The sequence below is a fragment of the Gracilinanus agilis genome, chromosome X, assembly GCF_016433145.1.
Source record: "Gracilinanus agilis isolate LMUSP501 chromosome X, AgileGrace, whole genome shotgun sequence".
NCBI lineage: Eukaryota > Metazoa > Chordata > Mammalia > Didelphimorphia > Didelphidae > Gracilinanus > Gracilinanus agilis.
The window spans coordinates 1,833,125-1,847,744 of NC_058136.1; the positions used below are offsets into that span (position 1 = coordinate 1,833,125).

At 41.4% G+C, this 14,620-nt stretch overlaps 1 protein-coding gene across 1 annotated transcript in view; it reads right to left on the minus strand.

Moving 5' to 3' along the window:
• Positions 1-13,535, minus strand: part of LOC123253455 (endoplasmic reticulum-Golgi intermediate compartment protein 1-like) — a 39,758-nt gene extending 26,223 nt beyond the window's left edge. The window contains exons 1-4 of the mRNA XM_044682647.1: positions 13,380-13,535; positions 13,161-13,207; positions 5,819-5,913; positions 4,214-4,338 (exon numbers count right to left, since the gene is read on the minus strand). Of these exons, the coding sequence (XP_044538582.1) occupies positions 4,214-4,338; positions 5,819-5,913; positions 13,161-13,207; positions 13,380-13,535 (423 nt within the window). The remainder of the gene's footprint in view (positions 1-4,213; positions 4,339-5,818; positions 5,914-13,160; positions 13,208-13,379) is intronic.
• Between the last annotated feature and the right edge of the window lie 1,085 nt (positions 13,536-14,620).

Genomic DNA, 14,620 nt, shown 5'->3' on the forward strand with positions numbered 1-14,620 from the left:
CCTCTCTCTCTCCCTCTCTCTCTCTCTCCCTCTCTCTCTCTCCCTCTCTCACGCACATGCACACACACACCCCCTATAGTGTGTTGATACAATATCTCTCAACTTATCACCTCTCATCTGGACTATAGTAATAGCTTTCAATTTGGACCCCTGTCTCAAGTCTCTCTCTACTGAAAATCTACTTTTTGCATAGCTGCCAAAGTAATTTTCTTATCATACTTCTATTCAATAATTCCTAATATCTTCTAATTACTTCTAGGATCAAATATAAACTCCTCTGGAAATTAAAAACCTTCCTATTTTAACACATTACTCACCTCATAGACAACTTAGGGCTATTACTTCCCTTTCTAAAGGCTCAGTTTCCTCAACTATTTATAAAATGAGGGGACTGGGCCAGATGAGCTAGTTTTAAGGCTCTAGCACTTAAACACTGTGCCTGGCAAACAGAAGGTATTTTGTTGTTTAATTGTTCAGTTATGTCCTATTCTTCATGACCCTCGTAGATGTGTGATGGTGAACCTATGAAACACATGCCCAAAAGAGCACACAGAGCCTTCTGTGTTGGCTTGTCTATAGTTGCCCACCAGAGTTCATTACTAGAAAGTCAGAGGAACTCAAGGCAGAGTTGTTCACCTCCTCCTCTCCATGTACCTAAGGACTTTCCTCACTTCACCTGCCCCTCTGCCCAGCAGCCAATGGGAGTACTTCCTCCCTCCTCAGCCTGTGGTAAGCATCTGGTGGGGGTTTGGGGTGCAGCAGGGATGGCAGCCTATTGAGTCTGTGGTGAAGGTGATTCCTGTGGTAGGGTTGGAGAGGAGCAAGGTTTGAGGGGAGCATAGCTCACAGTGTGGCACACAGCTGGAAGAGAATGGAGTGCTGGGGCCATTCTTCTCCCCCTCTCCACTCACACCTCTCATCACCTGCCCCTCTGCCCAGCAGCCAATGGGAGTGCTTCCTCCTCCCTCCCAGGTCTGGGGTAAGGGGGGCAGGAGGGGTGGTGGTGGTGGGGCACAAGGTATGGGGGGGGGGCAGGGTGTGGCCCAGCACTCTGTCTCTAAAAGGTTCACCATCACTGCCATAGACTATAATATCCATGGGGTTTTCTTCACAAAAATACTGGAGCAGTTTGCCATTTCCCTCTCTAGTAGATTAAGGCAAACAGGTTAAGTGACTTGCCAAAGGTTACACAGCTAGTAAGTTTCTGAAGCTGCATTTGAACTCAGAACTTCCTGATTCCAAGTCCACTGCACTATCCACTAAGCCACTTCACTGCTTAGTGGATATTTATTGACTAACTCTTCACAGACACCAAAATCATGTTCTTTCTTATATACATTGTCCCACTTCCCACATTTATGCCTTTGTAGTGGCCGTCCCCCATGCTTGGCATGCTCTCCCCCTCATCACCCTCTCTTAGAATCCTTGGTTTCCTTTAAGATTTAGCTACCTCCTCTAGAAGGCTTTTCTAGTTCCCATTCCCTCCTCTTCATCCCCCCCTTCCCCCCACCCTGCACCATCCATGCTGCTAGTGGCTTCCCTTCTAAGGCTACCTTTCATCTACATTATATTTATCTTTTATCTATCTATCTATCTATCTATCTATCTATCTATCTATCTATCTATCTATGTCTATCCATCCATCCATCCATCCATCATTTCTACTATTAAAATGTAAGTGCCTTAAGGGCAGGGCCTGTTTTTGCTTTTTCTTTGTATCTCCCAGGCCTATCACAGTGCTTTGCACATAGTAAATGCTCAGAACATGCTTGTTGATTGAAAGATTATAGAATTATAGAACCAAAGAACTTGAGATCTGGAGGGAGCTTAGAAGCAAAGTAGCCCACTCCCTCTCATGTTCCGATGATGAAATTAAGGTTTGGAGAAATAAAATGGAGGCATTTTGTAAGTCTGAAAGTGCAACAGCATTGTGACTTCCTCTTAGTGACTGTCTTCTGGTTCCCTTTCTTGTGTAAACTCAAGTTGGAAGGCCGCCTCATACATATCAGCTGGAAATGTTTCCAAATCACCTGGGAAAATGATGCTGCTTTCAGCAGCTTTTCCACTGAAGGCCAGAAAAAGCTTTATCGAACGATGGAAACTCAACTTTTTTTGAGGACCAATCAAAGTCCAGACCTGCTTCATTCTGTAAGGTTAGTGGAGCTAGTGACTTGCTCTTTCCTATTCAGAGATGCTAGCATGGCTTTCAAGAAGAAAGAAACTAGATCGAGGAAAATGGGATACACTTGCTAAGTCCCTAAAGATTTTTCCTCTAATACCAAAAAATCTACAGTTTGCTCTCCATCCCACTTTGGCGCCTTGTAGTCACGGTAGGTAGTGTTAGACTGAGGAAGATGTAACCTCGAAACCTCACTCAGTTGCTTACTAGCTATATAAGCTGGGTAAGCCACATAATAATTCTTCCTCAATTTCTTTAGCTGTATAATGGAAACAATAAAAGCATCCATTTCACAGAGTTATTGTGAGGACCAAATGAGACATCTATTAGGTGCTTTGCAAACCTTAAATGCTATATAAATGGAGAAGCTAGGTGGCACATGGATAGAGCACCAGGCCTGGAATTGGGAGGACTTGGGTTCAAATCTGACCTCAAACGCTTCTTAGCTGTGTACCCCTATCCAAGTCATTTAACCTTGTTTGCCTAGCCTTTGCCCTTCTGTCTTAGAACTGATACTAAAACAGAAGGTAAGAGCTTTTTTAAAAGGGCTATATAAATGCTAGCTGCTATTATTATTATTATTATTTTAATCATCATACAGAGAATTAGCAAAAAATTTTAGACAGGTTGTTCTCTGATTCAGCTTTTGCCCTTTAGTGATATCAATGAAATTTGATACTCCTTCTCCCAGGGGTAAACCAGGGAAAGAGACAAACTGTTTAGTAGCCTTGGGAATAAAGTAATATGAACTAGATTTTCCAGAGAATTTCCTATAAACTCTATAACCCAAGAGTCAACTCAGAGCCCAGAGAGACAGCTTTATTAGCAAACAGTTGAGGAAGTGGGGTGTGGAACAGAATTGAGGAAACAGTATGAGAGCTGCTGCTTACTTGCCTTTTGACTTAGGGGCTATTACTTTCCTTCCTGAAGCCTCAGTTTCTTCAACCATAAAATGAGGGGACTGTGCTAAATAAGCTTGTTTAAAGGCTCAAGCACTTAGCATAGTGCCTGGCACATAGTAGGCACTTTGTTACTGTTGTTTAATCAACTATATCTGATTCTTTGTGACTCTGCAGACCATCCAATCCATGAGGTTTTCTCGACAAAGATATTGGAGTGTTTGGTCATTTCCTTTTTCTTCATGGGTTTAAGGCAAACAAAGGTTAAGTGACTTGCTCAAGGTCACACAGTTAGTAAGTCTGGATTTGAACTCAGATTTCTCTGACTCCAAGCTCAAAGCTCTATCCATTGAGCCATCTAGTTTTCTCCCATTTAATAAATATTTATTGATTGACTGGCTTCTTCCAGAACTAAATCCTATGATCATACAACCTATTTAATGGGGACATGATCTATAAAATTGTTCAGGTATCCAGTTTTTTTTTTCTCCTTAAAGACATATCCATTGTGGTATTGGAAATTTGGGGGTCCTTGAACTAATTTTGAGGTCTCTGATCTAAACTTCCTGTGGAAGTTTAGGGGTCTTTGAAACTACATTTCCCATGATTCTTGGCTTGCATAATCACGTAGGCAGGAAGAGTAATTATATAGATAGAAGGATAAATAGTGAGTGACTAGATTGGCACTTCCTCTTTTGGTGATTCTGGAGCAGAGCCAGGATGGGGAAGGGAGGTAACAGGGCACATCTTTTAAAATGACTCTCAGCATGGCACGTGGCTTCATTTTTCTAATGGCTACCAATAAATCTTTTAAAACCATAATATTTTTAAATCTATTCTTCTATATCCATTCTATTTCTTACGCCTAGAACTATACTTTTTAACTGGTTTGAAGAATAATTATGCTATTAACCACAAGATCAGACCATGATCCCAAAATTGCCTGACATATCTCCAAGACTGGAATTACCTAAAACCTGTTGCCTTTGGAGCAGCAAGACTGTCATGAATATATCCAGCCCTCTAGAGGCTCTGACTCAAGATTCAAATTACCACGCGGTAATTCAGATTTACAAGGAAGAAGGCCAGGGAATAGGAGGGAGATGGCAGGAAGAGACTTAAGATCTCTGGTCACCTTGTTGATGCTGAACTGGCCCTCGAACCGGCAGCCTTCACCATTATTCAGAGGGATTTTCATCGAATTGTCAATATGCCCGACTTCATGTCTTCCCATCTCATCCTGGATGTCCAGTCCTACCACTGTAAAGCACCCGGGGAACAAAAAGAATAAAAGAAGAGTCACAATCGGAGGCAAGGGGGAAGGATGGAGGCTACTCCCAATGTGTATTTTATTGCAAAACATCCATTACCTGTTTAGCTGGAAAGAAGAAAGGATGGCCAAGCACAGGAGGAAGTAAGAGCAGATCTCTTTAAATCTAAGTAGATACAGACTCTCCCTTTAACTCATAGAGTTTGGCTTAACGTGAGCAGCGAATGGGCATGAGGTATAAAGATTTTATGGAGCCATGGAGGGGACGCCTTTGCCAAGTGTGAGGTTAATGAGGTCCAGATGGAGTCCTACTCTGTAGTTGGAACAAAGAAATCTGGTCTTTGGGAGAAAAGATCTCTGAGGATGATGAATTGGCTCCATCAAACCCCTTTCTTGGTGTCTACTCTGCAAGGGCATCTTCCAATTTAGTAACAAATTTGCAGCTCTGGTCCATCAGTCCTAAATCCATCATCATCAAGCAGCTGAGAGGCTTTGGAGTATTCCCAATTTCCAAATGGGTCCTAATGTTTCATTCTGAAAATGGGAAGAGGGACAACAACAAGTCTACCAGGATGGCTTTATGAAATGTTGCAAGCGGTACTCATCAAAATTGAGGGTGAGCCTGGAAAACATAAGCGACTAGAAAACTGCAGGTGTCTCCATGGCACATTGATATAATCCAAGGCAACAATGAAGAAGAGCAAGTAGGAGTAACCTAAAAGTAAGGGTTCCTTGGTTTCAACACCAGAGCATTCACAGTCCCAACTTTGGGAGTGGTTTTGTGTGTGTGTGTGTGTGTGTGTGTGTGTGTGTGTGTGTGTGTGTGCCCCTGCCTTAGAAGAAGAGTAAGAATAGAGGACAATACCACCAGGGAACCCTTCAAATTTAAGTAGACACATCAGAGCATATCCAAACCCTGGACCCAAAAATGCTGATGTGGGCTGACTGCTTTACTGTATGCTCCAAGAGTGGAAAAGGATCTGGGGCTAAAAAAAAATCTTTCCATTACGTTAATGCTACCAGGTCTCCTATGTGACTAAAATTTTCCTTCTTTTAGGAGCAATGTTCCTGCAACTCTTGAATTAAAGGTCTAAGGCCAGATTTATTTTTCTAATTGAAAGAAAAAAACATTTTTGACTTGCACAGGATCCCTTACTCTGTTCCTACTCTGAGCTATAAAAAAAAAAAAATGACGTAATTCCCATCTGAAGGCCCAAAAGCAATAATGAGGATAAATTCTTCATTCAGATTTTGGTTTTTCACCAAACTGCTCTGACCCATAGTAGTCCCCTTTAACAGATGTCGAAGAGGAGGTGTTATTTGAAGGGAAATGACTTAGCAGGGACTCATGGAGTCAGAGACATTAAATTCTGGGGGTGGAACTGAAGCTTATGGTGGCTTAGGGAAGTTGCCCAAACTAGAGCAAAGGTAGAATGTGAAGGGAATAAAAGAGACACTTATGGTACTTACATTCACAGTGTAAATTTGGCAAACTGATGTTCAAACTGACATCTATTTTGCCTCCACTGTCCTTATCTGGATCGTCAACATACAGTTCATTCACTCTGTAGGAGAGACAAGCACAAGGGTCTTCACTGTAATAGGTGTGTACCACCTCTCCTGTTCTCCCCCAAATCATAGTTTGTTCTACCCTTCCACCCCTTGGCCATTGTTTAACTAGACTTTTACAGTATTTCCCTATTTTAAAATCTTTGGCTGTTGAGTCACAAATCAAAGCCATGAAGGAGAGAGAGGCTCAGTTGGTGGTTTATCCCTAATATTTGGGGATTGGTGTCAGGGAAGATAATCATGTATTCCCCTTAATATGCCCCTTGCTTATTATGTTGCTTCTTTTGCTGGAGAAAGACTAAGAATGAAATAAGCAGAATTATAAATAATTTACATATCGACAAAAACATTATAAAGAAAAATAAGTTTGGAGGACTTGGGAACTTGGATGAATGCAAATAATAAGTGTGGAGGAATAAAGACAAAACATGCCATCTACCTTTTGCTGGAGAGGTGGCAGACTTAAATGCTGAAAGACATGTACATTTTCAGATACGAACAGTGTGGAAATATGTTTTGCTAGACTATTAATATTTAGGATGAGGATTTTTCCTTTTTAATTTTTCAATTGGGAGGGAAGTAGGATGAACCCTCCTTTGATCCAGCTTCTCATGCAAACTAGTATATAGTTTTTAAACTTATTATTTAACCATTATTGAGTATTGGTGTCAGTCTTTGCAAAGGCACAGGGATGGGAGATGAAATGTTGTGCATGAGGAATGACCAGAAGGCCAGGATGACTGTATTGAAGAGTGTTAAGGGGAGTAGGAAGACTGGATCTGAATGTGAAGGGTTTTAAATGCCAAACAAAGATGGTTGTACTTGATGGGAGAGGCAAATGAGAGTCGCTGGAGTTTACTGTGTAGGGGAATGAAATGGTTAGAGCTATGCTTTAGTCATCTGATATTGTGCCCTCTCAGGGATGATGAATTTGATAAGGGGCAGGACCAAGATGGCAGAGTAAAGGCAGGGACTCAACTGAACTCTCCTAATACCTCTCCAAAAAATTTTGAAATAATACCCCAAAACAAATTCTGAAGGGCAGTAAAGTGGCATAGTGGACAGAGTGTCAAGCCCATAGTCGAGAGGACCTGGATTCAAATCTGAACTCAGATAATTCCTAGCTATGTGACCCTGGGAAAGTCACTTAATCTTACTGGCCTAATTCATGCCTTTCTGTCGTAGAGTAGTTACTAAGACAGATAGTAAGGACATGAAAAAATTCTGGAGTAGCAGAATCAACAAAAGTATGGGTTAGGGGGGCATCTGGGTAGCTCAGTGGATTGAGAGCCAGGCCTAGAGACAGGAGGTTCTAGGTTCAAATCCGGCCTTAGACACTTCCCAGCTGTGTGACCCTGGGCAAGTCACTTGACCCCCATTGCCTACCCTTACCAATCTTCCACCTATAAGTCAATACACAGAAGTTAAGGGTTTAAAATTAAAAAAAAAAAAAAAAGTATGGGTTAGAACAATTTTCTTTCTCAGGAAAATTTAGAAGGTTGGCAGGAAAGCTCTTTTTCCCTGGAATGAGAGTGGAACACATTTTAGCACAGTTCACACCATGGCAAGCCAGCAAGAGGCCTGGAGGGGAGAAGTTGTATCCAGAGCTCTTGGTCTGTAGACTGTAAAGGGATCAGACAATTGGGAAGAAAGAGATTACATGGGATCCTCTGCTGGCACTGGGAGTAGGATTCTGTTGCACTGGCCATATGCAATTCTGGATCATAGACCTAGGGAGAGGAGGAGTACTAGCAGAAGTGGGGAACCTGGCTACCATTCTAGGATGGAAAAAACTATTTTTGGTGATCAAAAACCAGACCACTGACCAGGATAGCAGCAATCACACTTCTCCATAGATCATCCCACCTAGAAAGAACCAAAAACCTCCAGAACTATCTCTGAAAATAGCAGCATGAAAAACCTGAAGCTTGGGACAGTACCCCCTCCACCCAGGGTGGCAGAGCGCAATGTTAACATAAATTTAAAAGTCAAGAAGTAGGCTGTGAAAATGAGTAAGCAATATACAAAGAACATGACCACAGAAAGTTAGTATGGTGACATACTAATTTAATTAGGAAAATTAAAACAAACTTGGAATAAGACAACAAAGTCAAAATAGGTATATCTAAAGCTTCAAAGAAAAGAAAAATGTAAATTGGTCTCTGACCCCAAAAAAAATTCCTGGAAGAGGTCAAAAGGGATTTAAAAACTCAAATAATAGAGGTGAAGGAAAAATTGCAAAAGAAATGAAAGTGATGAAAGATAATCACGAAAGAGTCAACAGCTTGGAAAAAGAAGTACAAAAATACTGAAGAAAATAACTTCTTAAAACAGATTAGTTCAAATGGAAAAAGAGGCACAAAATCAGCTGAAGAGAAGAATTTCTTAAAAAGCATATTTGGCCATATGGAAAAAGATGTACAAAAATTCACTAAAAGAAACAACTCTTTTAAAAGTTAGTGGCCAAATGGAAAAGAAGGTACAAGAGCTCACTGAAGATAATTCCTTAAAAATTAGAATTTGGCAAGTGGAAGCTAATGACTCCATGAGACAGCAAGAAAAAATGAAACAAAACCAAAAGAAAAAAATAGAAGAAAATGTGAAATAACACATTGGAAAAAAACTGATCTGGAAAATGGAGTAAGGAAAAAAAATTAAAGAATTTTTGGACTATATGAAAACCATGATAAAAAGAAAAAGAGCTAGATACCATATTTCTTTCTTTCTTTTTTAAACTTAAATTTAAAATTTTTATTTTTTAAACACTTACCTTCCAGCTTAGAATCAATACTGTGTATTGGTTCTAAGGCAGAAGAGTGGTATGGGTTAGGCAATGGGGGTTAAATGACTTGCTCAGGGTCATACACCTAGGAAGTGTCTGAGTCCAGAATTGAACCTAGGACCTCCCATCTCTAGGCTTGGCTCTCAATCCACTTAGCCACCCAGCTACCCACCTTGACACCATATTTCAAGAAGTTATTAAGGAAAATTGCCCTTAGATCCTAGAATCAGAGGGTAAAACAGAAATGAAAAGAATCTACCTGTTACAAAATAAAAACTTCCAGGAATATTATACTCAAATGCCACTGCTCCCAGGTCAAGAAGAAATACTGTAAGCATCCAGAAAGAAACAATTCAAATATAGTGGAGCCACAGTCAGGATAACACAAAATTTGGCAGCTTTTACATGAAAGGACTAGAAGGTTTGGATTAGGTTGTTCTGGAGGGCAAAAAGGAGCTAGAATTGGGAGTTGGGAGGATGGTGAGAAGATAATGAACTTTGTTGTGGACATGATGATTTTTTAAAACCTAATCTTTGGTCTTGGAATCAATACTAAGTATTGGTCCCAAGACAGAAGACTGGGAAGGACTAGGCAATGGGGGTTTAGTGACTTGCCCAATCTAGAAACCCAGATTCTAGGATCTGAGGTTAGGAAGTATTTGAGGCCAGATTTAAAACCAGGATCTACTGTCTCTAGGCCTGGCTCTCAATCTACTGAGTTACCTAGCTGCCCCCGACATGTTGATTTTGAGATTCCTACAGGACATCTGGTTTCAAATATCTGATAGGTAGCTGGTAATGAAGGACTGAAGCTCAACAAAGGAAAAAGAGCTGAATATTTGGATCTGGGAATCATCTGCACAGAGATGACTGAATTCATAGGAGTAGAGGAGGTTACAGAGAAAAGAGAAGAGAGCTCGGGACAGAACCAAAGGAATCTGAGGAGCAGTCAAAAGGTAGAAGGAGAATTAAAAGCAGAAATGTCTTCTAATATAGGAAAGAATATTTAGGAGGAGAGACTGGTCAATAGCACCGAATGATGCAGAGGTCAAGAAAGGGTAAGGACTAATAAAAGGTCTTTGGCTTTGGCAATGAAGAGATTGCCAGTAACTCTGACGATTACTTCAGTTGAGTGATAAGGTCAGAAGCTAGATTGCAAATGGTTGAGAATTAAAAAGGAGAAGTGGAGGCAAAGAGCCAGGCATCTTTTTCTATGAGTTTGGCTGTAAAAAGGAGGAAAGATGAGGAATGGAAACTTGAAAAAAAAAAAAAAAAGGAAACCTGAAGTGATAGTAGTCAAGTGAGGGTGTTTTAAGAACATATTTGTAAATGGGATGGAAGGATCCAATAGAGAGGGAAAGAATGGAGTTTTGAGAAGATAGAAGGAATAGGGAGAGAGGATTAAAATTCTCTGGAGACTATATTTTTATATTATTTATTAGATAGGGAAAGCAGATTGGAGAGAGAAAAGGCACATAATCGCATACCGGTTGCTTAGTTAATCTGAGTTTCCTACTCATCTCCTGTCTCCCTTCGCTAGCAAAGAGAGTGTGCTGCTTCCTCGATCCCTAATTTATAACCTCCATGACATCCTTTTTTCTGGGTCTCCCTGGTTGGACAGACTTGACCACAGTCCAGGTCAAGGCCAGTCTACCAGATGCCAGGATCATGTGGGACAAGATGCAAGCATCTTCAGAATGCCAGGGAGCCAGAGGCTTCTCGTCATACAGAAAAGCCTCAGGCCTCAAGTTCCCAACTCAATCAAAGTGAGTGAGTGGGACCAAAATGCATTTTTCAAAATTTTCCTTTTAGAAAGGAAAAGGGGGGGGGACACAATCTATATTAAATTCAACACAAAAACAACTATGAGGGAAATATATTAGAGGAAATGGAATTAAGGGTATGAATGGGTGGGGAGTGATAGTGATACAAAAAGAAAAAAAGATCATCAATAAAACATCAAAAAATAGACTGGAAGCAGAAAATTCAAACCAAAAGGGCTATTTTGGTACTGTTGCATTTAGTAAATACTTTTAAAAATCGTTCACAAGGGGGCACCTATGTGGCTCAGTGGATTGGGAGCCAGGCCTAGAGATGGGAGGTCCTGGGTTCAAATCTGACATCAGACTCATTTTAGCTTTGTGAGCCTGGGTAAGTCATTTAACCCCAAATGCCTAGCCCTTACTGTTCTTCTGACTTGGAACCAATACACAGTAATGATTCTAATTTGGAAGGTAAAGGTTTAAAGAAGCCCTACACAAAAGAAGCTCACAGTTTCACTTGTAGGCCTCTTTCTGGTGCTATTATTATTATTATTTTTTGTATATTAAAATGTTCATGTTTGTCAAGTTCTTAGAAAACAGTACATTTGGAGGGATTGAACTTAGTGAGGAAACAGGCCATCTTCAGAGAGTCGAGTAAAATAACAGAAGAGGAATGGAGAATAATGATACTACTACTAATATTACTATCAGTATTTATATAGTGTTTACCATGTGCCAAGCACTGTGCTTTCCAAATATTATCTCTTTTGATCCTCACAACAGCTTTGGGAAGTAGATGCTATTATTATTCCCATTTTACAGATGAGGAAACTGAGGCAAATGGAAATTAAGTGGATTGCCTACGGTCACAAAGCTAAGTAGTATTTGAAGCCAGATCTGAAGTCTGGTCCTCCTGACTCTAGGCCCCGTGCTCTATCCACTGTGGTTACGGCAAATGGCTATGAGGCCAAGTCATTTTCTGAGAGGGAAGAAAGGGAGACACTTGCACTGTGAAGAGCTTCTTTTAAGGAGAGAGAAAATGTCAAAGAGAATCTTGGAACACATCTTGCTCATCTCCATCTTTGCATAGCCTCTATGCCTCCACTCTCTTTTTCTTCCTCTTCACTTGCTGTAATCTTATCTCCTGAAGGTTCACCCCAAATGGCATAGCCTTGGTAAAGCTCTCCTCAATTCTCCCAGTTGGAAGAGCTCTCCCTCTAAGACTGTTCATGCTATTTAATTTCCATCTCCTGGACACTTTTCATTCTAATTTATATTATTTTTATGTACGTGGGTCCTTTCCCTGCAAGACTCTAAGCTCCCTAAGGGCTCCCCATTTCTTTTCCTAGCCCTTTTAGCTCCTAGCACAGTACCTTGACTACAGTAGGCAAGACTTTTGCTGGACTTGTAAAACCCTTACTAACATCCTAGTATCCTAGGATTGGTTTGTGGCTTGGTCTCTAATTTTTGGAAAGCATTTTTCTAAAATTGCCGCTTGTCTGGGAGAGGAATTATTTCTATCAAAGAAGTTTTGGACTGGATTGGTGATCTCATTGGCAAAGGAAATTCTCAAAAGGAGACTCCCTCTACCGATGCAGATTTGATATAAGAAATTTAGATTTAGAATTGTAGAAAATTGTTGGGGGGGGGGAGTGCTAAGAGGTTAAGTAACTGGTTCAGGGTCACACAGCCAGGACACATCAGAGATGGGACAAATAAGTTAACTTGGCTTTTAAAACTACTAACGTAGCTTTTGTAAATAATTTGGGGTAGGTGAGTGGCGGAGCAATGTTTAAAAACAAGAATCCTGGCAAAAAACTGGAAACTGAGGGGATGTTCCTCAATTGGTGAATGGCTGAACAAATTGTGGTGTATGATGGTGATGGAATACTATTGTGCTGTAAGGAACGATGAAATGTTTGATTTCTATAAGAATTGGAAGGACCTCCATGAACTGATGTGGACTGAAATGAGCAGAACTAGGAGAACATCATACACAGTAACTGAAACATTGTGGGATGATCAAATGTGATAGACTTTGCTACTAACAGCAACGATCCAGGACAATTCTGAAGGACTTATAAGAAAGAACGCCCTCCACATCTGGAGAAAGAACTGTGGGAGCAGAAACACAGAAGAAAAATATATGATTTATCACTTGTTTATATGGATATAGGATACAAAAATGAATAATATGGAAGTGGGTTTTGAGTGATAATACATGTATAACCTGGTGGAATTGCTTGTCAACTATGAGAGAGAAGAGGGAACAGGGGAGGGAGAGAACACGAATCTGAATCATGTAACCTTTGGAAACTTATGTGTAGATTTGTTACTGGAATAAAATAAAGAAAAAAACCCCCAAAACCAGCAACCCCAATTCCCTGGTCAACAGAATGAGGTCGTTCTAATAGATGAAACTGATAAACGGGATAGTTGAACAGATTTTGTCTTGACAATGATCAAAACAAGACTAAATGACTTCTTGCTGTCTCTTCCAGATCTATCAGTTTCTGAATTCCGTGAGCTAATCCCCTGACCCTATTAACTGAGGTGAAGGAGTAAATGTTCATTCTACATTGGCCTGCCTTCTTCATCCTTGTTCCTGGGTGAATGCCATCTCTCCATCTACTTTAGCAGTGCCAGGAAAAGGGAAGAAAGAAAGCTGTCTCTGATCCTCTGAACCACCCAGATAAACCTGGGGAGATAAACACCTTTTCTCATGTTGAGCTCACATTTTAGGCCCTGAAATAAATGGGACACATAAAAGACAATGCAGGAGGCAGGTAACAAAAGGTCCACTTCTGACCCTCTGCCACCAAGCTGGCGACCCATCAGCAGAACCATTAGTAGGTCAGCCAAGGCGTGGATTGTTTTCTCCTTAAGCCGAATGCCCCTCCACCTAAGGCTTCAGCACCCAACCACCGCCTCCTTCCCATGAAATCTCAACCGTCATGTATTTTCGGGTGACTAATCTGATGGTCATGTAGGGAAGGGCCCCAAGCTCCTCCTTGGAGGCTGCAAAGGCTCGTCCTCTGATGCTATTCAGCTCCCTACCGGGAGTTGGAGACATACCTTTTATGTCTTATGGAGAGATTACGAAGATTAAGTCACACCTTGTAATCTTCCCTGGAGAGTGAGCTCACTCAGGAGCAGCATTAATCCCCAGGAGGGAGGCTACATGACCTCACCTTTCTGGGCCCCAGGGGGCTGCTCCAAGCACAATCCCCAGTCGGCCCAGTTTCATAAGACTCTCAGTAACCTGGCAGGGCGCCCAATTCCCCTCTGTTCTTTGGCATTTCCATGACACACCCAGCTGGTGCTCTAGAAAGGGCTTCAAGCCCAGCCTTCCGGACCTTTAAATGCTACCAAAAGAAAAGGCATAACCATGCCAAGGTGAGGGATGGAAAACGCATTTGGCCTCCAAAGGCCTTCCTTCAGTCTGGGGAAGTCAATCTGTGTTATGTAACCCTCCGTGTACACAGAAAGACTCCGTGTTTCTCTATTGCTTCTTCTCGAAGGACCTCACGCCGCTATATAAACATCTATTGATTAGATCTTCCATGGCATCCAGATGAGGCAAATGCAGTCATCTCTGTGATATACGGCCAATTTCTCATTCCAGGCTGGCATCTATTTGCCATCCGACACATCCTGGGGCTAGTATCCTTTGACGTACCAATAGTAGACGTAAACTGATTTGCTTGGCCCAAGCCAAGCAAAATTGGAACGATAAATCTACTGCCAGAGTCATCCAGGGAGTATTCCTAAAGCAAAAACAAACGACTTGAGAAGGACCAATCCCTTTGGATTACCCATGCTGCTGCTCTTTCCCCACAGTCAGGGACAACTGAGAAAAGACTAGACTTAGAAATCCCTAGTGTGTACACAGGGCTCCTTTCTGGACCCCAACCCTGGGGAGGCCCTACATTCTCACTAGGGTAAAGGCTGAGACTCAGGCAGGTGGGTTCAGGTGATCTGCTCTGGGTTCCTGTGACAGACACATTCTCTGCCATTTCCAGGTCCCCTCAGAGGTTCTCATCTGCCCTGAGGGAATTTTAGTGTCCAGATAGAGCTCTGAAACTGTATTGACCCTTCCTTTCTTTGTTTGGAGAACTCTGTAGCACTGAATTTGGGGGATCTGGGTTGGAATCTCAG